The sequence below is a fragment of the Alexandromys fortis genome, unplaced genomic scaffold (assembly GCF_014885135.2).
Source record: "Alexandromys fortis isolate MF-2015 unplaced genomic scaffold, M_Fortis_MF-2015_v1.1 scaffold_331, whole genome shotgun sequence".
NCBI classification, from domain to species: domain Eukaryota; kingdom Metazoa; phylum Chordata; class Mammalia; order Rodentia; family Cricetidae; genus Alexandromys; species Alexandromys fortis.
This window is the reverse complement of record NW_026068215.1, coordinates 536,880-561,684: the sequence shown is the minus strand read 5'-3', so window position 1 is coordinate 561,684 and position 24,805 is coordinate 536,880. Positions and strand designations below refer to the sequence as shown.

At 42.0% G+C, this 24,805-nt stretch overlaps 2 protein-coding genes across 2 annotated transcripts in view; both read left to right on the top strand.

Moving 5' to 3' along the window:
- Positions 1-783, top strand: part of LOC126493398 (uncharacterized) — a 150,821-nt gene extending 150,038 nt beyond the window's left edge. Inside the window, exon 14 of the mRNA XM_050130391.1 lies at positions 626-783. The gene's annotated coding sequence lies outside the window, so the exon portion shown is untranslated. The remainder of the gene's footprint in view (positions 1-625) is intronic.
- Positions 784-1,944: 1,161 nt separating this feature from the next.
- On the top strand, positions 1,945-5,728 carry Gprasp3 (G protein-coupled receptor associated sorting protein family member 3). The gene is made up of 3 exons (XM_050130402.1): positions 1,945-2,047; positions 3,036-3,114; positions 3,435-5,728. The coding sequence occupies exon 3, from the start codon at positions 3,701-3,703 to the stop codon at positions 5,306-5,308; it is 1,608 nt and encodes a 535-aa protein (XP_049986359.1). The 5' UTR covers positions 1,945-2,047; positions 3,036-3,114; positions 3,435-3,700; the 3' UTR covers positions 5,309-5,728.
- The last annotated feature ends 19,077 nt before the right edge of the window (positions 5,729-24,805 follow it).

Here is a 24,805-nt window from a genome sequence, read left to right as displayed (position 1 = left end):
GCGAGTCCTGTAAAAGGTGCTCATCTCAGTTCCCCACCCCCCAGGAACTCCATAAAGCATTGAGAGAAAAACAAGGAAGAGGCACCAAGAGCCCTCTCTTCAGTCTGTTGCTAGGCTACCTGACCCCTCTCCAGCTGCTGTACTATAAGTCCTCCTCCCTTTCCACCCGGCTTCTGAAAAGAAGGGGGAACTGAAGCACAGCCTAAGTGGAGTGCTGGGAGGGACAGGAACTGTCCAGCTCCCTGTTGGAGTGCAGGAGCACTCAGTATCCCTCCGCTGCTTCCTCTTGCTCCCCAACTCCAGACATCCTTTCTTATAGCCCCCCACTCCAAAGCCCTCATAGACCCTAGCTCTCAGGCATCCCCCACCCTGGAGTGGCACCAGAAAAGTGGTGGTGGTCTCTGGTTAGGGTGAGCAGGGGGCTGCAGGAGCTCACTGTGCGACCCACCCCCTCCCCAGGGGAGCTGGGCTGCGTGCTGCCCCGCCCTCTCGGAGTCGGAACTACGGTGGGCCAGGGAGGGGGCGTCGAGCCCGTGCACCGTGTCCCTCCGCCCCCTTCCCGACACCCTCGAGGCGAGCTGTGCCTGCCGCATCCTGCACTACAGCCCCTGCCCGTTTGCTGCAGAGGCGTCGGGGCGGGACGCGTCTCTGCCATTCCACTCGCGCGCAAAGCGCCGAGAGCCCAGAGAGAGAGGAGCTGCGGAGGACTGAGCACAGCCGAGAGCAGACGAGCAGACGGGGGACGCGGCGAAGCCCGCAGACCTGGGCCGTGCGCCTGGCCAGGCAAGTGGGGGTGTGTCGAGGGCTCGGGGCGGCCGCGCTCTGCGGACCACCGCCCGGCCCTGACAGTGCAGTGGGGGCGAGCGGGTCGCGGGGGCTCCCCGGAGTGGTGCGCGGTTCCCGGAGATCCTAGGCGGGAGGAGGAAGCGGGAACCCCGCTCGGGCTGAGGACCAAGGGGGCGGCTGGAGCGGCTTGCTGTGAGGGTCTGTTGGCCTGTGGAGCAGATGGCCAGGAAGCAGGCTTTTCCCCACCCTTTTTGGTGTCTGGGCCCTGGGAGGGTTGTGGGGGAGGCGCCTGTGGGAGAAATGGCGGCAGGCTCGGGAGCTGGGAAGTGTGGTGCCCCTAGGAGGTCACTGTCCTTGGGTTGGGGGCAGGTGTCCAACTCTGGGGATAGCTTAGCTCTGGGTGGTGAATTGCCTTGCTACTTGGGCCTTATCCCAGAAAGAGGCCCTTGTGTCCTACATCGTGGGTGCTGTCACTTCCCACAGGCTCCTGCTTGGTGACAAAGTCTCCAGTCTGAGTGGTAGGAGTGGTGCATTCTGGGGAAGGGGAAATATAATTAGAGTGGCAATAATGAAGGCAGCAGAACGTAAGAATGAAATGTTCGTCTGCCTTCAATACAGGAGTGATTGTTTCATTCCCTTCTATATGTAGAATCTTGGGCTTAATTTATTGTAAGCAAGTGTTCATAATAAAGAATTGGTCACATTGCAGAACTCCTGGCTATATAAATATTATGATATTTATCCTATCTTACATTCAGGATCCATTTTCTCAACATTCTATTTTACTTTGACCATTTTTGGTATGTTTGAATGGGAGTTAAAGTAAAGGAAAAGTTTTTGTGCAGATGGGTGTTCAATTTAAAATATTTGAAATCACAACAGGATTTAAGTATCTGTTTATGGGGCCCCGTATATCATCTTCAGCTACTTTTTCTAGTCCCTCATATTTTTTGTATAGAAGCCGTATCCAAGAAAATGTGCTGTTTCTGAAGGTGGGGCCTCTGGTCACACATGAGAATTGATAGAGTTCATTCACTGGGTTTCTGACTCTCTAAAAGAGGGTGTTTGAACTTGGGTTCTGGAATTCTGCCCCAAATCATTTCATACCATGGTCATTATTCTTTTTTTGTATATTTTTCTCATTATCTTTTGGTTTCTATAGGTTGGCTCTTCTCTAGCTAGAGAACTCTTTTTTGGTGGGAAGGATAACATCTCCTGAGTATCCTGCTTTGTGATGAGTCTGGTATTGGTAGCACATGAGGTAAGATCTAGTCATATGTGGGGAGGCTGGTATTTCAAATATGGTCCTGAAATTATTGGACTCGTTAGCCTCCCTGCCTTCTTCCCAAATATGACTGCGTATATTCCACTCTCTTTCTATACCATGTATTTTCCTTCAAGAAAGAAATTCGGTCCCTGAATGCGAAAATTCCTGATGTCAGGGTTAGGAAGATATATATTCAGAAAGGTCACAGGTCTTGAGCACACCTGGGGAATAATTGGGGAAGGGCTGACTTGTAGGAGACATTAGCAACCTTGAGCATAAACCTTGTCAGGGGTGTTCTGTCTTTTCAATCTCATTAGCAATATTTGGTTGTTTCTGATGTTGCCTTTTTATCTATAAGCCTCTTTCTTCCTAGGTTTCTGTAGAGCAATGTTTCTGAAACTGGGTTGCGATCCCTTTGGGGGTTGAATGACTCTTTCCACAGGGGTCACATATCAAATATCCTGCAGATCAAAGACTTACATTAGGATTCATAACAGTAGCAAAATTATGGCTATGAAGAAGCAAAGAAATAATTTTATGGTAGGGGGTCACCACAACATGAACTGTATTAAAGGGTCGCAGCATTAGGAAGGTTGAGAATCACTGCTGTAGAGACTTGTGGGTAGCTGTTCACTTAGAAGTTAAAAGAGAGAACAAAGCCTCCTTAGGTTTTGAGGTAAGTATGAATGTGAGCATGAAACACACTTGTCAGTCGGTGGTAGAGGTGGCTGTTGGCAAGATTTTACCTTGGACCCATTGGGTTCTAACTTTCCAAATGCCGCTGCCCTCGTTTATTACTTAGTGGGAGGACAGTGAGCCAAGCTTGGGTCAATAGGTATTTAGTAGATACTGGGTCAGAAACGGGAGAGAATCCATAAGAGAGAACAGTGTACGGGGGAGTGTTACAATACCTGGAGATACAATTTTAGGTCAGTCTGTCGGATACTCAGAATTCTAATCGCACTCGTATTTTTCTCTATAGATCTGCCCGTGAAGTCAGTTGGACAGCTTTGCAACTGTGGAAGTGAGGAAGAAGGGAACATCACATCACATCAGGGCAGGTTGGTATTAGGCCTTTCTGACGACGTAGAAATTCCTGATGGTATGCACCAGTATGGGACCACAGGGGTCTGTGCTCTCTAGCCTCTCCTACTCTAAGCAGTCTTACATACTCTCACTGCTGTGTTTGATGGAGACAAAAGAATGGTAGTACTTGGGCTGGACGCAACTATGAAAGAAATACAATGAGATAGCAGAGTTTTCTACTAATCCACATCTCCTGCCACACAGTCCAAATCTCCATTCATGTCCTCTGTGCAGCGATCTGTATAAAGAACCAAAGTTGAGGACACTCAAAGTCTATTTCTTTTTCCCACCTTAGGTGTCTCTCCAGTGGTAGCCTTGGATTGGCGGAAAATTGCTTTCAACGGGTCTGCCTTTGGAAATCATCATCTTCCCCCCTAACCTGAGTGTCTTTACTCTGTCCCTGTTATTGATAGAGGCTGTATGTCAAAAAAGGGAATTTTGTAACTACTGAACAGACAGTTGTCTTTGACTCTGCTAAGTTCCTCTCTGACCAAGTTAAAAAGGACTAAGCAGAGGACTTAAGGTGGAAATTGGACAGGTGTCTATAGCCGTGTTTCAATCATGACTGGCTCAAAGAATAAAGCTAGAGCTCAGGCTAAACTAGAAAAAAAAGCAAGTGCACAAGCCAAAGCTATAGCAGAGAGGGAGGCTAGTCATGCAGGCAGAGCTTCAGGCAAAAACCGGGACAAAGGAAAAGCTAAGGGAGGAGCAAAAGCAGATGCAGTGGCTGAGATGAAGGCGGGGTCTAAGAGCAAGACTGAGATGAGAGAAGGGGCTAAGGGCCTAGGAAAAGGCTCGTCTGATTTCAGCCATAAGTCTGAGAACAAGGCTGCTAGATCTACACGGAAAGAGAAGGCTAGTAGTGATACCTGGTTCTGGGCTGGGGAAGATTCTGGTCTCAATTCCTTGTTCTGGAAGGGAGAAGAGCTTAGTACTAATTCAGTTGCTAAGTGTGAAAATAAAACTTACACTGTTCCTCAGAGCCGTCCAGAGGAGTCAGAGCCTGCACCTAGGACCAGCCACAGGTCTAAGTCAGGGCCTGAGGAGGAGGAGGAAGAGAATGTTATTGGGAACTGGTTTTGGGAAGGAGATGACACTGGTTTTGATCCTGATCCTAAACCTGTGTTCAGAATAGTTAAACCTCAACCAGTGGATGAAATTAATGAAAAGAATAGGCCGAAGGACTGGTCTGAGGTTACCATTTGGCCTAAAGCTCCTGCTGTAATTCCAGCAGTGTTAGGTTTTATATCTAAGGATTCTTCTGAGGCAAGGCCCTCATCATATATTGTTCTGGCCTCAAATGAAGAAGAAACTTCAACAACAGCCTGCACTAAGAATGCTCGATCAAATCTACAGCCTATACCTGAGTATCCATTTGGTTCTGATCCTTGCATCCAGACCTTAGATGAAATTAAACAGCAAATCAAGATCAGAGAAACTAATGGCATCAAGCCCTTTGCTTGCGCTTGCAAAATGGAGTGCTATTTAGATTCTCCAGAATTTGAAAAGCTTGTTAACATACTCAAGTCAACTACCGATCCCCTCATTCATAAAATAGCACAGATAGCAATGGGCATACATAAAGTTCATCCGTTTGCCCGGGAATTCATTAATGAAGTGGGTGTGGTGACACTTATTGAAAGCTTGCTCAGTTTTTCTTCCCCTGAGAGTAGAAATAAAACTGTTATTACTCTGAATTCTTCTGGGAATGACAGACAACACAAAGTGGAATTTCATGTTAGGCATATGTGTAAAGAAACTGTGTCTTTCCCCTTGAACTCACCGGGTCAGCAGTCTGGATTAAAGATAATAGGGCAGCTGACTACCGAGTCTGTCCATCACTACATTGTCGTGAGTTACTTTTCAGAACTTTTCCATTTGCTGTCCCAGGGAAATCGTAAGACTAGAAATCTTGTTTTGAAAGTATTTTTGAATATGTCTGAAAATCCAAAGGCAGCCAGAGATATGATCAATATGAAGGCATTAGCAGCATTAAAACTCATCTTTAACCAAAAAGAGGCGAAAGCAAATCTTGTTAGTGCTGTGGCCATCTTTATTAACATAAAGGAGCATATTAGAAAGGGCTCAATTGTAGTAGCTGATCACATGAGTTACAATACTCTTACTGCCATATTCCGTGAAGTTAAATGCATTATTGAAAGAATGTAAAATGACCCAGAAACCAAAGAGAACACTGAACAGTGTCCAAATTCTGATTGGCTAAACATTCCCAAAGAGTTTTGCAAACTATTTTGGTAATAACTGCTTACACATTTTGTCTTAACATCTTTTTTCAAATTATTACCTGTGGCAGGTTCTAGCTGAAATCTAAAACATTTTTGGCGTATCAAATGAATATTAAATATTGAGATAAGCAGGTTTATTGATTTCTATCTTACCGAGATTAGCAAATTTTTAACATTTTCTGACAGCTGAAATTGTGATCCAGCTGTCTGAAGTACAGTGTCTTGATGATTGATATCTGCTTAGATCTGTTTGTGGCTCCAGATAGCAAAAAAGAAACTACTGGTCTTGTAATCTAGTTATAGAAATAAGGTGTATGAAAATAAAGATACTTGATGGTACCTACATTGTGTGCTTGTATACATGATATATACATACATATATATAAATACCTATTTCCAAATGTGTCCTCCTGTTACGAAAAAGAAGCAGGTTAATATAGACTATTAAATATAAGAGGGATTTCTATTACCCCTTATTCCAACTATGGCAGACACTCATTACAGAACACAGGCTCAGAATTACACAAAATCTAGAGTATATTTAAATTTCGAATTCTTAGACTGTTACATCTATGTCAGTCATCGCAAAGCAAAAGGAGAAAGGCATGAAAAGGAAATTGCCTACTCTTGTCAGATGCTTAGATTGACATAATATTTTACAAGTTTATTTCCTTTATGGCGATACTGTCAGTTAACTCACACTTCTGTTAATCTCGTCCTAAACACTCCCTGGTCAGAATTGTAACCAATAAATCCTTTCTTCGAGCTCCTCCCAGCTAGCAGGTGGCACAGGTGATTTTCTCACCCATCTCAGTACATATACCGCCTTAACACTCATTCCCCTTCTTAAGTGAGCACCTTCACAGCACAGAGACAAGCTTGGGTTTGGAAGTAGCTTGATTTTTGTGATGAATAATGTTCCCTACCAGGTTAACAGGTTTTAGCTTCCTCCAAGTGCATGTCCACTAGTCATTTGACCATCCTTGGCTAGATGTCAGGAGGAAAACCTGAGGTGGATATATGTACTTTACCAGGCAGTATGTGGGAAATTGATATCCAAAACTTTGTTGTGTAAATAAGAGGTAGATGTAGGGGTTGTAAAGAAAGTGAAGCTTGATCCTGTCTTCCTGTGTGTCCTTTTTTCAAAGAGCCAGAATCATTCTATACACCAGTACTTTGCAATCTTCCTAATGCTGTGACCCTTTAAAACAGTTTCTCGTGTTGTGGTGACCCCAACCATAAAATTATTTGGTTGCCACTTCACAACTTATTTTGCTACTGTTAGAAATCACACTGTAAATATCTGATATGCAGGATATCTGATATGCAACCCCTGTGAAAGGGCTATTTAGTCTCCAGGAGGGTCATGATCCACAGGTTCACAACCACTGACATACACTGATTCATAGCATGCATTAAGAAAGCAAATTACTTTTATTTTCCTTGCAAAGTCATGGCCATAATTTTAAATGAGTTGTGATTTATTCATGTATTACACAAAAGGTTAGAAATTTCTGATAGGCATGCCCATTTTCTGTTTTTCAGTTTCCTAAAATTGGGGAATTTAGAGAGATTTATACCCAGAACTGCAGCTTTAGCAATATAAGGGAGGAAAACAAGGAGAGAGGTTGCTGTTTCATCCTCGAGGTAGTGTTTTCTAGAAGTCTATTTTCCAGAAAGCTTCTCAGCACTTTGAGACTCAGGCTTGGTTTCTCCAACACTCACAGTAGGAATTGCAAACGCTAGTCTGAGACAATAGAGGAAAAGTCTTATGTGTAGGATCAAGTTACCTGCTTGGAAATTTTCAGGCAAGAAATAAATCATACTTTAAGTACTATTTGTAACTTCTTGGCATACAACCATATTATGAACAGTTTTCCATGTTAATATCCTACACAATAATGAAATCATTTTGTTGTTCTTTTCAAAATAAAGCGTGTTCTTTCATTCATATTTTTACATAGTCTACAAATTTATTCATTTCAAAAATTGGAGTATAGTATTCAATTTGTCTTTTCCACTAATCAGTTTTACAAGTTAGTATATAAATCTACCACATGCTTTTATGATAACTTTATTGAAATGTAATTCACATACATTAAACTGAATATTTAAAGTACACAATTTTCATGCCCCAGCCTTGAATCCTTTCCCTACATGATACTATAAAAGTTTTGTCACACAGAGAAATGCAAGCCATGTATAACTCACCCTTTTTCTCAAGCCATCTAAATCTTTGCTCAAAAGCAAATAAACTTTCACATAAACCAATAGTTCCCTATACCTGTAGGAAATCTTGGTTCAGACTTCACATACCATCATAAAGTGTACCATTTGATACATTTTGACATATATTGAACCATAACCATCACCAAAATGCCTCATTGTAACGCCTTATTTGTATCCTGAGGGAACTACTGACTTGCTTTCTAGCAACACAGTCTTAATTCTCTATAAAAGAAATCACGGAGCATTTACTCATGGGGGGGATATTGGCTTATTGTCACTCAACATAATTTAATTACTTCAGTTTCATCCATGTTGTGTGTCTTAGTAGTTCATCAGATTTTAACGTCAAGTAATAGTCCACTGTGTCTACCATAGTTGGTTTATTCAGCCAGCTGTCAATTGGCATTGGGTTCTGAGTTGAGTTACAGAAAATAAAGCTGCTATCAGATTGATGTGCAAGTGTTTCTTTGGATATATACCTTTATTGGATCTGGATTTAAGACATGGGAATGGGTATTGGGTTATACAGTGTGTTCTAACTTTTCCTTTCCCCAGAGTGGTACCAGTTCACACTGCAAAAACAGTATGTCAAGGTTATTCCTCTCCACCCTTGCCGATACTTCTTATGGGCAGTCATTTTATTTTCCCATACCTCATAGTAGTTGTAAGTTGCATTTGCCTAATAATTAAAGATGCTGGGTATTTCTCATGTATATTTGCCATCCGTATTTCTTCAGTTAAGTATTTGTAAATCTTGTGTCTTTTTAAAACCATTGTTTAAAAACGTGTTAGTGTTAAAAGGTACTAGAGTCTAGACTAACTTCGAACTTGTAGCAACCCTCCTGCTTCAGCTCCCAAGTGGCTTTACAAGCATGGGCCACTACACCCAGTTTTGCAAGAGGTTCTAGGTTTGCTTTTGTAAAATATAATGAATACCAGAATGTTGCTAGAGAAATGTGTTGGAAATATTTTCACATAGCCTTGCTAAGTCTATTCTCTTACAAAAGTTTTGATAAGCAGTATTTCTTTGTTACTTGACACTTTCTTGCATTTCTTTTACTAAGTTGTAGTCATTTTCTGACCCCACTCTGTTCTCTCATGCTCCTCCCTCTCCCACTGGAGCACTGTTTCTCAACAAGTCTCCCTCCTACCTGCATGGATTTTTTTAGGTTTTATTAATAATAATTATTTTAATGGTAAAATAAATATTTTATTAGTAATGATTTTATGACTGGGATTTGCTATATATATAATAAATTTTTGTCTAGCCAAATCAAAAAAAGTTTCATTTTATTTATATATTTAGATTTTTCCAGACAGGATTTCTCTGTAGCTTTGGAGCCTGTCCTGGAACTAGTTCTTGTAGACCAGGCTGGCCTGGAACTCACAGAAATCCGCCTGTCTCTGTCTGCTGATTGCTGAGATTAAAGGTGTGCACTGTCACCACCCAGCTTATATTTCTATCTCTAAAAATTTTATACTTTTAGGTTTAACAACTGATGTAATTTGAATGTTTATAGTACAGTGAAAGTTACATGTGCAAGTAATTTTTTTTTTGGTCGGGACAGCATCCAGAAGTTCCATTACTATGTGTTGACAAGGTTCTTCTTTATTATGTGTTGACAAGGTTGTTCTTTCTCCATGTGGCTGCCTTTATGTATTTGTCAAAAATCAGTTGTCCTCATATTTTATTTAAGAATCTCCTTTTTGTAAGCACTAAAAAATTAAAAGGGATAACTTTTGAATACTAATACCCACATTATGGTTACTATATAAATTTAATATGTAACCGAAAGAGCAGTTGTCCATATATATATATATATATGGGGGGTGTCTATTTCTGGACCCTATGTACATGGGTCTATTTCTACCATCTCCCATTGATCCACTTGTATATCTTAATCTCAGTGTTACAATGCCTTATAATTACTTAGCTTTTTGTTCTTTATTTTATTTTCTCCATTGTTGTATTATGGGCATGTAAGATTGTATATGTATGTTTGTTTCTGTGCGGGCATGGGGGGCAGTGTGCATGTACAATGGGGTGAATGCACGAGCAAGCCTAAGGTAGGTGTTGAGATTCATCCTCAATTGCTCTTCCACATTATTCACTGAGTCCTGGTCTCTTCAGCATGGCAGAATTTGCTGGTAAGGCTAGTCTTGGTAGCAAGCTTGCCCTGGGGATCCCAACCTCCACCTTCCAAGACTGAAATTACGGGGGGGGGGGCGTGCGCTATGTCTTGCTGGCATGTAAGTGGGTTCTGAGGCTCCGAACCCTGATCCTCATACTTGAGCAGTGAGATCAAGCAAGGCAATTCTTCTAGTCCTCTTTTCCTAAGTTGTTTCAGTCTTACTCTTGCCTTCTCATATGGACTTTAGACTCATGTCATCAATTTATGCGGAAGTTTCGATTGATGTGTGTGATTCATTTGGTATAGTTTTAATCAGTAGTAAATTTGATAGGAATTGACATCTAAGAACAGTAAATGCGTTGGCTCATGAACAGAATGTTGCTATCTGATTCCTTAGGTTTATTTTCTTTCATCAGTATTTTGCAGTTTTTATGCAAAATGCTTTTTAGCAGCTACAGATACTTTTTCATATAGTTTGTATCAGTCACTTGGTGATAAACATTTATGGGATTTTTCTGTGACAGCATCCTTGTTCACATCTTTCCATTTCAAAGTATTCGTGCAAGACAAATTCTTTATAAAGTAGAACTGTTTTGCTAAAGCTCACAAGGGCAGTTCTTCGGGGCTGCAGAGCCCCAGGAGCACGCCTGTGTCTGAACAAGCGTGCAGGAATAGCATGCATCATGGAGACTTAATATGATACTTTTTAAAGGGACCCATTTTTAGGTTTGGGGATATATGAAGTGACTTAGAGAAGGTTTTAAGGAAATGAGGTTTTGTGGTAGACCAAATGGTGTGAGGAAGCCTGAGTAATTCTTTGACTTAGTATCTAAATAAATTTTGTTTTAGAAGCAGGAAAGACTGAACTAAGACTAAAGTTGATAAACAAGCATTACTGCTATTAGTTAGAATGGAAAACTTTGTCAGATGTGTGATTGGAACAATGTTTTGCATGTTCATAAATGATTACAGAGTAGCCATATTTTTAATCTTGATATATCACAGACAGAGCAACCTTCTCTGATGTTAATGTTTTGTAAACAGATATTAATCAAAAGAATGCCAAGAAGGACTGGATGTGAGTGCCAGATCAGTTCTTTGATCTCTGAAGCTATCTTCAGTCTTCACTTGAAATTAGTTTACAGAGTAGTACATTTCCATATGTGGTTTTCATAAAACTTTAATTAGGCTAACCCTCCCAAATGCCTCCCCTATTCCTTTACCCACATCCCGGCTTAAGCATTTCCACCCTCGGTATTCCCTCTCACTACCATGTATGTCACGTATGTTCTGATATCCCTCTCCCTTAAGGTCTCTCTAGCCTCAGTAGTCCCTTTCTTTTTTTCTTAACTTTTTTCATTTTACATATGAACCCTAGTTCCACCTCTCCCCTTCTCCCACCCCCTTACCTTTCACCATCCCACCCCCATCTACTCCTCAGAGGGGGTAAGGCCTCCCTTGGGGAATCAACAAAATCTGACATACCAAGTTGAGGCAGTACCACGACCCTCCCCCCTGTATCAAAGCTGAGCAACGTATCCCACTATAGGGAATGGGCTCCAAACGCCAGTTCATGCAACCAGGATAAGTCCTTGCCCCACTACCAGGGGCCCTCCCAACAGATCAAGCCACATAACTGTCACCCGCATTCAGAGGCCTTAGTTAGGTCCCATGTAGGATCCCCAGATGTCCCGTTCAGAGTCCCTGAGCTCCCACTAGGTAGGGTAATCTCTGTGGTTTTCCTCATCATGATTTTGTCCCTAGCCCCCTTGCTCATATGGTCCCTCCTCTCTCTCTTCAACTAAGCTCCAACAGCTCAGCCCAGTGCTTAGCTCTGGATCACTGCATGCAGTAGTCCCCTTATAACAAGAAAGTATCTGGCCTTTACAGATACTCCATGTTAAACACACGATTCTAAAGATTTGAAGCTTGGATCCACAAATGAGAAAGAACGGGCAGCTTTCATCTTCCAAGATGATAAAGGTTAGTTGCTCTTGGCTACCCACCAGAACAAGCTGGTAAGTTCCTATTGCTAAAGACACCATATCTTGAATGCAAGACACAGGAAAACAAAGCTGGAACGGGGATAGAGCTTCCGCCCTAGTTTTCATAGTACTAGGGCTATGCAGTCTTTGAAAAAGTAAAAGAATCAGTGGTCTTAGCCACTGATGAACTCTCTGAGTTACAATGCCGACCTTCCAGGTAAGAGGTGGCTCGCTGGTACGATAGAGTCATGATTCTTAGAGGGTAATCAAGCTGCTCCCTGATTAGATGTGAGGCCTGCTTTACAAGAGGAAATCCATGCCTGGTACTATTCATCTAGTCCAAAATTTGTCACCAGTGAGGTCTTAGGCTCTGCGGGGCTTCCTAATACTGCTCAGATAAAATTAAAAGCATCAGTCTTCTTTCTAAATAGGTGTTTTCATTTCCATGGGCAAAGGCCACTCACATCCCAGATCAAAGAAACCCCTTTTCAGTGAACAATCACCACTGTTCCCAAAACCCATTGCTATGCAAGATGCTGAAGATGAATGATGGGAAGAGGCTCAAGAAATGCCTCCTTCTACGTGTGACACAGACATGACAATCATGAGCTGTCAGCAGTTGTGTCTATTGGCACTAGAGCCTCACAAGTCAGACACACCTACATGGATAAGGTGGGTGCGCATGGGGCCCCACAGATCCTGGGAGAGGAAGAGGAACAGTATACAGTTGTGTACCCACTGGTGAGCCTACTAGACTCTACTGGATGATTCTAAATCCATGATCACGCAGATGGTTTCAGTAAAATCTATGGGGCATCAAAGAAAAGTTATGAATGTGAGAACGATATTTATAAGGAAGAAAAGGGCTCACATGGATAGGAGAAATACAAGTGGTGGTAGGGAGGGAAAAACTAAAAATTGTCAAAGAATACAATTCATTAATTGAATAAAAGAGAAAAGTGTATCTTGTTAACCAATGAGGTGAACTAGGGCCAGGTTATGACCATGGGCTCAAGGGGTCCCAAAACAAAACCAAAGGGCATGAATGTGAAAAAGGATGAAGGAAGTGGAATGTTGCCAGGGCTGAGGGGGAGATCAGAGAGAGTTGGCATTATATGGGAATTGTCTGACAGCCAATTGTATTAGGCAGCTTGGCCCAACAGCATGATCTTCTCTGGGGATATGTGACCCAAGAAGAACCAGGGGCAAGGGATCGTGCACTCTCTTGGATGATGAATGAGCTGGCAGCAAGCCAAGGTTAGAGCTGCCCCATTGTCTTTTGGGATCAAGGTTGCAAAGCAGCAGTGGAGATCTGGTTCCCCAGCAGGAACAGCAGAGCAGCTGGTGACGCAGTCCGGATTTCTCATTCTGTCTTGTAATCATTGTGCATGGATTTTTATATTAATAAAAGGTAATATAATCCCCAGACTTTCGTCATTAGGGTTAAGAGATAAGAATGCATTGTACATGTATATGAGATTGTCAAAGAACAAATTTAATAAACAAAAAAAAGCAAGAAAAAAAAGAGGTGGTGCCAGTGGGTGGAAGACACCCAGGCCCTGCCTGCCCATTGCCTCGCAGCACAGGCGAGCATGTGGTGGTGGGAAGGGAGAGACAGACAAGTGGAGTGGTGCAAGCGAAGCAGACAGCGGCAGAACCAGAGACGCGATAGCAGTGAGGACAAGGCTGCTGTGAACGGCCTACACTGCCATCTGAGTCTGAGCCCACGGTGAGGTAATATCCAGATACGTGCTGCTGCTCAAGGGCCGTTTCTGGGGCTGAGGTCCTGCTGCACCGGGGTCTGTGTCGATGTTCATGGCCCACATTGCCACTTGAAGCCATGTTAATGTCTATAGGTTGTGCTGTCCCCAGGAGTTGTATTGATGTGGATGGCCTGCACTGCCGCAACCTGGGGCTATGTTGGTGTCCGTGGTCTGGACTGTCCCCGAGGGCCTTAGCTGGGTCAGTGGTTGTACTGTAGTCAGGGAACCATGTTCATGCTCTGCGCTGTCACCAGAAAACGTTAACCCACAATCTGTGCTCCCGCTGACTGTAAAGAGCAAGGGCGCCACTTTTGCAGTGATATTGATGATTCCAGGTGCACAGTTGAGAAAGAGGGACATGGCAGGCTTCTGTGACAATGCCTAATCCGCCTAATCCTCCCCCAAAGGAAAAGTAATGGCCTAGACAGGAAGCCATTGAGAAGAATTCTTAAAAAGTGTGACAAGGTTGCTGAAGTTAGGTCTCTCAATGGATGGCTTCTGGAGATGGCTCGGGAGGGGAAGAATTCAGTTCTATTTAAGGAGCAGGCCATTGAGAATTTGACCATGCTCTAGTGGGTATATAGATAACACAAAATGAACATTAAAATAAAAATTTTCAATTCATCTTTTTGGTGGGGGAGGTTCCAAGGGCCGGGGGTGGATATGGAAGGCCTGGGAAATGAGAGTGGCCTGGGTGCATGGTGTGTAACTCCCAAAGACTCGATAAAAAAGAAAAACAAAATTTCGAATTGTATTTTAGAAAACAAAAAGGTGATATCCTACATGGCTACGTGGTTCCTAAACTCCAAGTTTATTAAACAAAACTCCCGGTGCAGGGTGTGGGATACTTGCTTCTGAGCTGCTGCTGAGGAAGGCTCCACAGGCTCTCAAAACAATTTCGGCTTTCTATGTTTTCTCTTGGTTGCCAACCAGAACAACCTGATAAGACCCTATAGCTAAAGACGTCGTACACCTCTGTGGCAAGACAGAGAAATCCAGCTGGAACCGCCTGGAAATGTCCTCCCTGCTGGCTAGCTTTAACAGTGACAGAAGGTTCTGTTCAGGCCACTAGGAGCAAAGGCACCAATGGTCTTAATCCGCTGTGAGCCACAGAAATGTCAGTGCCAACCTGCAGGGAAGGATGTGCCCATGAACACAATAGTAACACAACCACAAAGACATTAACCAACTGGTCTCTGATTGAATTTGAGACCTGCTCCACGGGAGAGAATTCATTCCTGGTACTATAAACACAACAAAATTCCGTAGTTGAGGAGGGCTTAGGCTTGGATGGGGGGACCTCGTTATTGTTGTAAAGCTAAATTGTCATGCCTCAAATTACCTTCTAAGTAGCTATGCTTATACCCAGAGATAAATGCTATTGTCAGCCTTAATCAGAACGGCAGTGACTACAGTCTCACGACTGCTCAACGTGATGAGAGTAAGTAAGAGGTGAAGGCTCAGCCTGAAATGAGATGCTCGCTTGCATCACCTCCTCTAATGCTCAGAGAACAGTATGGAAGAGGGAACAAAAATGTAATATCCGGAAGACAGGAAAGGGGGGTAGGAAATGGTATCTTCTGGGCATGACACAACCATAAAAATGAGACTGTCAGTAATCAATCACGCATTGTCAGGGAGGGGCTCATGGGGCTGGCATTTCACCCTGTTGAACTATTGGCTACTGGCTTGATTCTGGAAGAACAGCAGTATTGTCTTCAGTTGGATACTCACAGATATTTCCATTAAGCTCTAGTGGACAGTTCCGAACCGAGATTCACACAGACAGTTCTGCTTAAACCCAGTCAGTGACAAAAATGAATGACATCAATGTGAATGACACTTATGGGGAAGAGAGGGGAATTGATGAGGGGAGGAGAGAGATAGGATGTGAGGGAAGAGGAACTAGAATTTATTGTAGAAATTATCAAAGAAAAGAATTAATAAATATAATTTCAAAAGTACTTTTTAAGTTGGCTAGATGACTGAACACATGAAAACAGTTTTCATGAAAGCCTGGTGACCGAAGTTGAATCTCTGGAACCTACTGGGAAAGGACATAACTGACCCCTAAAAGTTTCCCTGTGGCCTGTACTCACATACCTGGCACACGTGTCCCCAGTTACACACACATCTTATCGCATCACACAAACACGCACCAATAATAATATCATTAAGAAAAAGAATCTGCCTTTACTCAGTAAAGCAAAATGTAACTTTCATTATTATAAGCATTTAAAAGTATTTGTTTCAAAAGATAAAGAACTGAGCCTCAAAGAGAATAGGTGATATGGTCAAAGCCATAAAGAACCATTTGTCTAAATAAAAGCAAACATTTTAGTCTCCTTAAGCTTTATATTCTGTCTCATCGTCTATTGGTTTTAATGATCCTGCCTTTGTAGCTTGCCTTAGGACAAAACAAATCCAACTGCCTCTTCATCCTGCTGCTTCTGACAGTTTGTGATGGAAGTTACTATGTTTCTGACTGAAGTTTCTGATTGTTATCATTCATGATGGGGGTGACCCAAGGCTGGTCCCACGAGGGGCTGCAGGTGAGCTGAGGCTGTGTGGGTCTTCTGGCAGGTGGGAGACAGACAGATAGATATGCCATGCAGAGAGAGCTTGGGTAGAGCATTTGTTTAGTGGATATTGGGAATGGCATAAGAGTAAGGGTTATGGAAGGGGAGAAGGGAGAGAAAAGGGGGAAAGTGAAGACAAGAAAGAAGAAGAAAGGAAAGAGAGAGAGGCAGAAGCTGCTTCTTCAGAAGAGGGATGGACAGAGGGAGAGTAAGAAATAGAGAGGAGGTGGGAGAACTGCTTCCCTAGCAGGAAGGAGGAGCTTGGGAGTGGGCAGGGCTTTTCTCTTAAAGGGTCAGGGTACCTTGGTGACAGGCCACGCCAGCAGATTTACTTTTACAATGCTGATAACTGTTACTATATGTCATACAGTTAAACGGTCATCAATAATTCTATTTGTTCTTGACATTAAACCTAAGGTCATGAATATTTAGGCAAACATTTTGCTACCAAGGTACATTTAAGGGAGATTCAAAAGTTCTAACCTTTAAGACTCCCTTTCAGGGTTGAATTAAAGATGCCACAATAGCTAAAAGAGTTTTCACATACACACACAGATCCATGGGGGTGGCTATCAAATGTCCAGTGAACTTCTTAATGGGGAAAGTTAGTTAAGAAAGGAGTTACGTCATCAGGGAATTCTAGAGGGGAAGGTTAGTGCACTATGCTACATTTTTAGGTGTCAGCAAAGAACTAAAGAGCTTATTTTTAGTAAAATTATGAATAGGGCATAGAATGTTTAAATCAGCACGCCACTCCTTTTCTCCCAGGGTGCATAGAGGCTGTGAGGTAAGCAGGCAACCTAGGGGAAGCTGATGGCTCTTGATCAGATAGCACATACACTGGACACTGTAATTTTTATGGACATAGGTCTGGAGTTAGACTTACTGCTCTAAGAGAAGAAGAGATCAGGCTTTTAAATTATCAGTTCTGGCCTATGCTGTTATCAGCCATTCTGATTGTGGGTGTTGTGGAGTAAAACCAGAGCAGCAGCTTGGGCAGATAGTAATTCTATGTCCTTGCAGGTCTGCAAATATCTTAGATGGGATGCTCTTTGCCTGGGTCCTAAACTCTGACCAAATGCCTGCTGATAAAGATAACTGCAAGAAGGCAGATCTCTTCACGCACCTAGGGGAGAGGAACAAGGCCTGGCAGTGGGAAAGTTTTCTGAACTAGGACGTTAATCCCTAAATATGTAACAGAAAGGGAGTTCAGCTACAGTGAAAAGTCTACAGCAAAGGAAAGCCACTTTATTCACAAAGCAATAATGCTAAAAAAAACCTTGCCTTTTGGTTTAGCCTTTTCCAGATTCCTTGGTTCTGATACATCGCTCGTGAAAATATGGCAGAGCACTTACTGTATAATGTTGTGGTTTGTAGCAGTACATATCTAGCCCTTTACTTTCTTCTTTAGTTGTGTGATGGTTTAAATAAAACAGTGTTGTTCCCTGAGTGGCAGCAGCAGGCCATGAGACCATGGCAGGCCACAAAGGCAGATGGTCCCAGACAGGGAGCCCATGCAGCGGATGAGAGACAGACAGATAGACATACCATGCAGAAAAACTGGGTATTTATTTAGTGGGTTATGGGGGGGGAGGAAAAGAGGGAAGGGGAGAGGGGGAAGAGCAGAGTAGAGAGAGAGGGACAGAGAGACAGAGAAACAGAGAGGGGGAAGAGGAGAGGAGCCACAGCAGCAGCCACCTCTTCCAAAGAGAGAAGGAAAGGAAGGGGCTCAGGCTAGAAGCAGAAGGAAAATCCACTTGCCTTAGTGGTCAGGGCGGGTGTGTGTGTGTGTGGACGGGGCTTGTATCTTTATTTATTTATTTGTTTGTTTGTTTGGTTTGGTTTTTCAAGACAGGGTTTCTCTGTGGCTTTGGAGCCTGTCCTGGAACTAGCTCTGTAGACCAGGCTGGTCTCGAACTCACAGAGATCTGCCTGCCTCTGCCTCCCAAGTGCTGGGATTAAAGGTGTGCACCACCATCACCAGGCGGAGCTTGTATCTTAAAGGGACAGGAGAGACCATTGCAAGTAAAATCTTACTGGGGCTTGTATCTTAAAGGGACAGGAGAGACCATTGCAAGTAGAATCTTACTCTCTGTAACTTGAAGAAAGAAAGGTAGACAGACAGACAGATAATTGTGGGTGATTTTTCTATCCATTTCTATAATTATATCATTTAAAACATTCTGCAAAACAAAGATGATATTGAAGATCATATATAATTTATGAGATTTTTCTCTTCTTGACTCTAAAAACTATCCAATATACGGTTTAAGTTTTTTGGTCCATGAATAAAGCTGTGTGAGATTTCTAAGAGCTTGTGAGAAAACAAGTAAAGAAGACAAGAGTCTTGTAACCTCTGTTCCACCATACCATGGGTTGTCCTGGAAAGTGCTTTAATGCCCCTTCCAGATGTCATAAATGGAAGTGGGTTTACTTCAGATTACTCATCATCTGTTATGCCCAGATCCACGGAGTCCCCCAAAAACTAACTAGGAGACCGAGTCCTGTATGTAAAAACAAAGAACCTTTGTTCTTATTCAAGTTTGAACTTGGATTCTCTGTGTGTCCAACATATTGGCACCATCAGAAAGCCTCAAGTATAGTTGGGGTGGGTTTTTATAATAGCAGAGGTTGGGGTGAGGGATTTCTAAGTTTCAGGACCCCTGATTGGCTGACATTTGTCTAGGGGTGTGTGCTATGCTAAGGGACATCAGTGATCCTATCTACAAAAGTTGAAACATTTGGAATATCCTTTGAATGGTCTGTTACTGGGTTGTTCCTGGGTGGTCTCAGTTTGTGGTCTTTCTTGGAACCAGGTATTGCCTTAGGGTAAACTACTGATAGTCAGGCCTACTTTCCAGTTGGTGTCTATAGAGCCTGTCTTAGCAGGTGTGTACCAAGCTACCCTGGGTCCTACATCACCTACTATTAGTATTCGGACTATGTCTCTAAGCACAGGTTGTCCTCATGACTCTGTACAGCCTAAACACATGTGACCTTTGCTCATACCTTGTTTAACCCTCAGAATACCCTCAGAATATATATTGTCTGATGCCCTGAATAAAACTGGCTATTGCATGAGACTCTAATTTCCCTTGTTTTTAGGTTCCACCCTCCCAGGTACATGCTACCAACTAGAGTGGTAACAGTATGGGAATAAGAGATGGATCAACAGTTAATAGTGTGTGCTTGCTTACACTGCCTTTACAGAGAAGAGGAATTCATTTCCCAACACCCAGGTCATGTGGCTCATAACCACCTGTAACTCCAGCTCTAGAGCATCCAATACCCTCTTCTGGTCTCCTGTGGGTACCTGCACTCAAGTGTATAACCCCCATATGGACACACGCCCATACAGCTCATCAAAAAATAAGAACAAGTTATTTAAAATGCCTGCTGTAAATCTTAGTGTATACTTGATAGATTGAGAGAGGACTGAATAAATTCCATAGGTTTATACAATATTAGTAGACAGTGATAACACTAGGATTTTCATATAGCATTGTTCCATTTCACCAATGATTGTGTTCTCAACATATAAGAAAAGAATTTTTATCTCTATTACCTAAAGAAAACTATTTCTAAAATAAAGGCATTTGACCAAGATCAAACAGCTGCAATTGGTAGCCTAACTTTTACATCTTAATTTTTGTGACTCATAAACACTTTCTTTCTATGTTTCAGTGCCTTTTTATTTACTGGTTAATTTCAGCACAGAGATGGGAATAGTCATTTGTTGAGTTCAAACAACTTGATAGAAATTGGATGATCCCTTTACAAGCCAAAAAAAAAATCCGTCTGGTAGTTCTGTTGAAATTGGACATAACAGCATAAATGGAAGAAATTTTTAAAAACGAAAGTTTATATTTTATTTTTAACTTTAGTACACAAAGCAGTGGGCTTCATTGTGGCATTTTCATGCATAAATATCATTATACTTTGTTCTTCTTCATTGTTTCACCCAGTACCCTTCCCATCTTTCTTGCGTGCCTCTTTTTAGTCTGCTTCTTCCACCAAAATAGTCTTTCCCTTTGTTTTATTTTCATACTCTATATGCCATATCAGCATATCTTTTCTTCCCCCAACTTCTTTTTAGTTTTGTGGCTTATAAACAAACATACACACACTCAAATCTACAGTCTCCATATGAGAGGATACAAAGTATTTGCTTTTATGAGTCTGTAATATTTTATTTAGCATAAAAGTCTCCAGTTATATCCATTTCCCTGCAAATGCCTCTGTTTCATTTTTGTTTAAAACTAAATCAAATGCCATCATGTGTGAAGCACATTTTATTTATCTGTTCACCTATTGGTGGGCATCTTGGCTAGATACCTAAATAAAAGGATCTTTGCCACCATATCCTTATTAACTTTTCCTTATAATTGCAAAGAACTTTACATTTTTAATTATTAAAGTTTTGTGTGTGTGTGTGTGTGTGTGTGTGTGTGTGTGTGTGTGCCTGGCACAATACACATGTGGAAGTCAGTAGACGGATTGAGAGAATCAGTTCTCTCTTTCTACTATGTGGTTTTGAAGGATCAGGCTGGAATGCAGATCCTTGAATTTGGTTTACCCATTAAACTGTCTATTGATCCTCAAACTTCTTGATGGGACGTGATTGAAAATAACCTGAGGAAAAGAAAAAATTTAATCAACTCGGTTATCTTTAAGTGATGAAATGGTCAGATTCCAATTTCCTTCTTGCAATCTTGGAGACCATCTGAAGGATGACGCTCAGGGGAAACAAGTATCAGGTATAGGATACTTGTGATGTTCATCAGTTTCCTGGAAGAAAATGTACTGTCATTTTGTTTCTATGCATCAATTGATTTAAATAAATAATACATTAGCTATTCATGTGTCTTGCATTCAATAGAACTCATTTCTTTCTTTCTATCAACAAATTCAAGTAAGTATTTAGCTGCAATTTACATCTTAAAATTTGAGCTAGAATCTCTGTTTTTAGCCCTGGCTAGCTTTGAACCCATAGTCCTGCATTTTCTTTCTCAGTGTTAGGACTGTAGGTATGTGCCAATGAGCCCAGGAAAAACTGTCTATTGGGGGACAGGTGGAGATGCTTTAGCAGTTAAGGGAACTAACTGCTCTTCCAAAAGACCTGGGTTTGGTTCCCATCATACCATGCACTTTGAAGACAGCTCACAACTGCTTTCAATTCCAATTCCAGGGATAAGATACCCTTTTTCTTTTCTTTTCTTTTCTTTTCTTTTCTTTTCTTTTCTTTTCTTTTCTTTTCTTTTCTTTTCTTTCCTTTCCTTTCCTTCCTTCCTTCCTTCCTTCCTTCCTTCCTTCCTTCCTTCCTTCCTTCCTTCCTTCCTTCCTACTTTTCTGCATGCACACACAATGTGTTTTATGTACATATGCATGCAAAACACTCGTGCCCATACAATTCATAAATATCTGAAACACAACTGTTTTGGCTTTATGCAAACTCCTTCCTTTCCTACCTAGAACCCATCTGTGCACAGGTGTGTCTCATGGATCTTCATAACATTCTGGGAAGGCTAGGAAAACTCTGCTTTCACTCTGGGAAGTCTGGGCCTTTGAAAGAGAGTTGATTCACTCAATGCCTTACTATTGGTATTTTCTTCCTGACTTGCATGCTTTGTGGATATCGACCACTTGAGAAAACAGCTGCTAATCTCAGTCTTTGCAAACTTGTTTTTATGCTGGTAAAGGCTTTTCACTAATTATAACAGACCATATCTTAAAGCTTGCACTCAGCATGGAGTGGCGGCCTAAAGTCTTCTCGCTTCCATTTGACTGGGTTTGTGGGCTTTATAAGCCTTAGTTTCCTTTCATTAATATGTATAATTTTTATGTGCCGGTTAAAATGAAATGTTTTCAAATGGTTTAATTTTCCAAAGATGTCTCTTCACAGCTTTTTCTAAGGGCTTTAGGTGTTTCATTTAGTTCTCTACCTATAATCGTTTACCCCAAATGTCTGTGTGCTTGTAATCTGATTGTAGATTTCTTGAGCATTATTCATGTGAATTTTGAACTGTGAATTTTGAACTTTTATTGGTGTATAAAGGATCTGTGATTGTTAATATCATTTCTTCCTTGACTTTCACAATGTTTCTCACAAATGAGTCGCTATCAATGCTTTGCTTGAATCCCTATGGGGATCTTTCTGCACGTCCCTAGAGTTTCCCTCTGGTATCACTCTCCTGTTTCTTGTAAACTCCACGTACATTTATCCCATTAAGATCTTATCTCTTCCTCCTCAACTCAGGAAACCTGATTGACTCTGTGTGAAATCCAATTCCCTGCAGGTGTGTCATGCTTAAGTAGTAAATGTATGCAGCTAAGTTTTTTTTTAAAAAAAATAGTGCTAAATTATGGATATATACAAAACTTTCAATTGGGATGTCACTGACAAAAATATAATAAGGATATAAAGTTTGCCATGACTCAAGTGGATATTGGATCTTACTGGAAGTCAAGCTGAAAGAGGAATCACTGTCTAGTTTGCCATCCACCTCCATGACCCACCACATACATTCTAACTGGAAAAGGACTTAGCCCAACATCCAGCTTAACCTATAAGGTATATATGACCCTATCTATCTATCTATCTATCTATCTATCTATCTATCTATCTATCTATCTATCTATCTTCATAAATAATTTTTCATTTAAGTTTATAATTTATTGTTGACAGAGGTTTCTAGTCCCGCAGCCGTTCAGTTCCAAAGAAACACACAGAGATCTACATTAATTGTAAACTGCTTGGCCTAGTAGCTTAGACTTCTTATTAACTGGTATCTTAAATTAGTCTGTAATTCTTTTCTGTGCTATCCACTTGACTTGGTACCTTTATCAGTGAGGCATTCTCATCTTGCTTTCTCTTCATCTGGATAACGACAGCAGACAGCCTTCACTCTTCCTACAATTCTCCTGTTCTGGTCGCCCTGCCTATACTTCCTGCCTGGCTACTGGTCAATCAGCATTTTATTAAGCCAGTACAACTGACAAAGACCATTGTCGCACAGCAGTTGACAATTTTCTGTTTTATTACATACATTTTTTTTAGAAAATAGGACAGTATTCCATTGTGCGGATGTTGTGTGGTCTATTTATCAAGTTTCCAGGTGTTCTGTATTTGTTTTGAATTATTATCAATGAAATTTATGCTCAATTAACATCTGATAACTCGTATATTTTTTATTGAAAGAAAAAAAAAGAAATTCCCGCCTCCTCCCAGCTTCCCATTTCCCTCCCCTCCTCCCACTCCTCTCCCCCTCCCCCCACTCCTCTCCCCCTCCCTCTCCAATCCAAAGAGCAGTCAGGGTTCCCTGCCCTGTGGAAAGTCCAAGGTCCTCCCCCCTCCGTCCATGTCTAGGAACATCCAAACTGGCTAGGCTCCCACAAAGCCAGAACATGAAGTAGGATCAAAACCCAGTGCCATTGTCTTTGGCTTCTCATCAGCCCTCATTGTCCGCCAAAGAGTCCATTCAAAGAGTCCGGTTTTATCTCATGCTTTTTCAGTCACAGTCCAGCTGGCCTTGGTGAGCTCCCAATAGATCAGCCCCACTGTCTTCGTGGGTGGGTGGGAGCACCCCTCGTGGTCCTGATTTCTTTGCTCATGTTCTCCCTCCTTCTGTTCCTCATTGGAACCTTGGGAGCTCGGTCCAATGCTCCAGTGTGGGTCTCTGTCTCTATCTCCATCCATCGCCAGATGAAGGTTCTATGGTGGTATGCAAGATATTCGTCAGTAATGCTATAGGATAGGGTCATTTCAGGTTCCCTATCCTCAGCTGCCCAAGGAGCTAACTGGGGACATCGCCCTGGGCACCTGGGGAGCCCCTCTAGGTTCAAGTCTCTTGCCAACCCTAAGATGGCTCCCTAAATTAAGTTATCTGATTCCCTGTTCCTCTATCCAACCTTCCTTTCTCCCAATCATCCCGTTCCCCCAAGTTCCCCCCATTCTCCCCTTCTTACTTTTCTCTCCCCATCTCCCCTTACCCCTGTCCCACCCCACCCCCAAGTTCCCAATTTTTTTGCCCGGAAAACTTGTCTACTTCCCATATCCAGGATAATAACTATATGTTTTTCTTTGGGTTCACCTTCTTATTTAACTTCTTTAGGATCACAAATTATAGACTCAATGACCATTATTCGTGGATAGAAACCAATTATGAGTACATCCCATGTTCCTCTTTTTGGGTCTGGGATACCTCACTCAGGATAGTTTTTTATATTTCCATCCATTTGCATGCAAAATTCGAGAAGTCATTGTTTTTTACCGCTGAGTAGTTCTCTAATGTGAACGTTCCACACTTTCTTCATCCATTCTTCTATTGAAGGACATCTAGGTTGTTTCCAGGTTCTGGCTATAACAAATAATGCTGCTATGAACATAGTTGAACAAATGCTTTTGTCATATGATAGGGCATCTCTTGGGTATATTCCCAGGAGTGGTATTGCTGGGTCCAGGGGTAGGTTGATCCCGAATTTCCTGAGAAACTGCCACACTGATTTCCAAAGTGGTTGCACAAGTTTGCATTTCCACCAGCAATGGATGAGGGTACCCCTTCCTCCACAGCCTCTCCAGCAAAGGCTATCATTGGTGCTTTTGATTTTAGCCATTCTGACAGGTGTGAGATGATATCTCAAAGTTGTTTTGATTTGCATTTCCCTGATTGCTAATGAGGTTGAGCATGACCTTAGGTGTCTTTTGGCCATTTGAACTTCTTCTTTTGAGAATT

What these genes read in the sequence shown, in the direction of transcription:
- Gprasp3 (XM_050130402.1), top strand. Translation starts at nt 3,701, where the DNA reads ATGACTGGCTCAAAGAATAAAGCTAGAGCTCAGGCTAAACTAGAAAAA.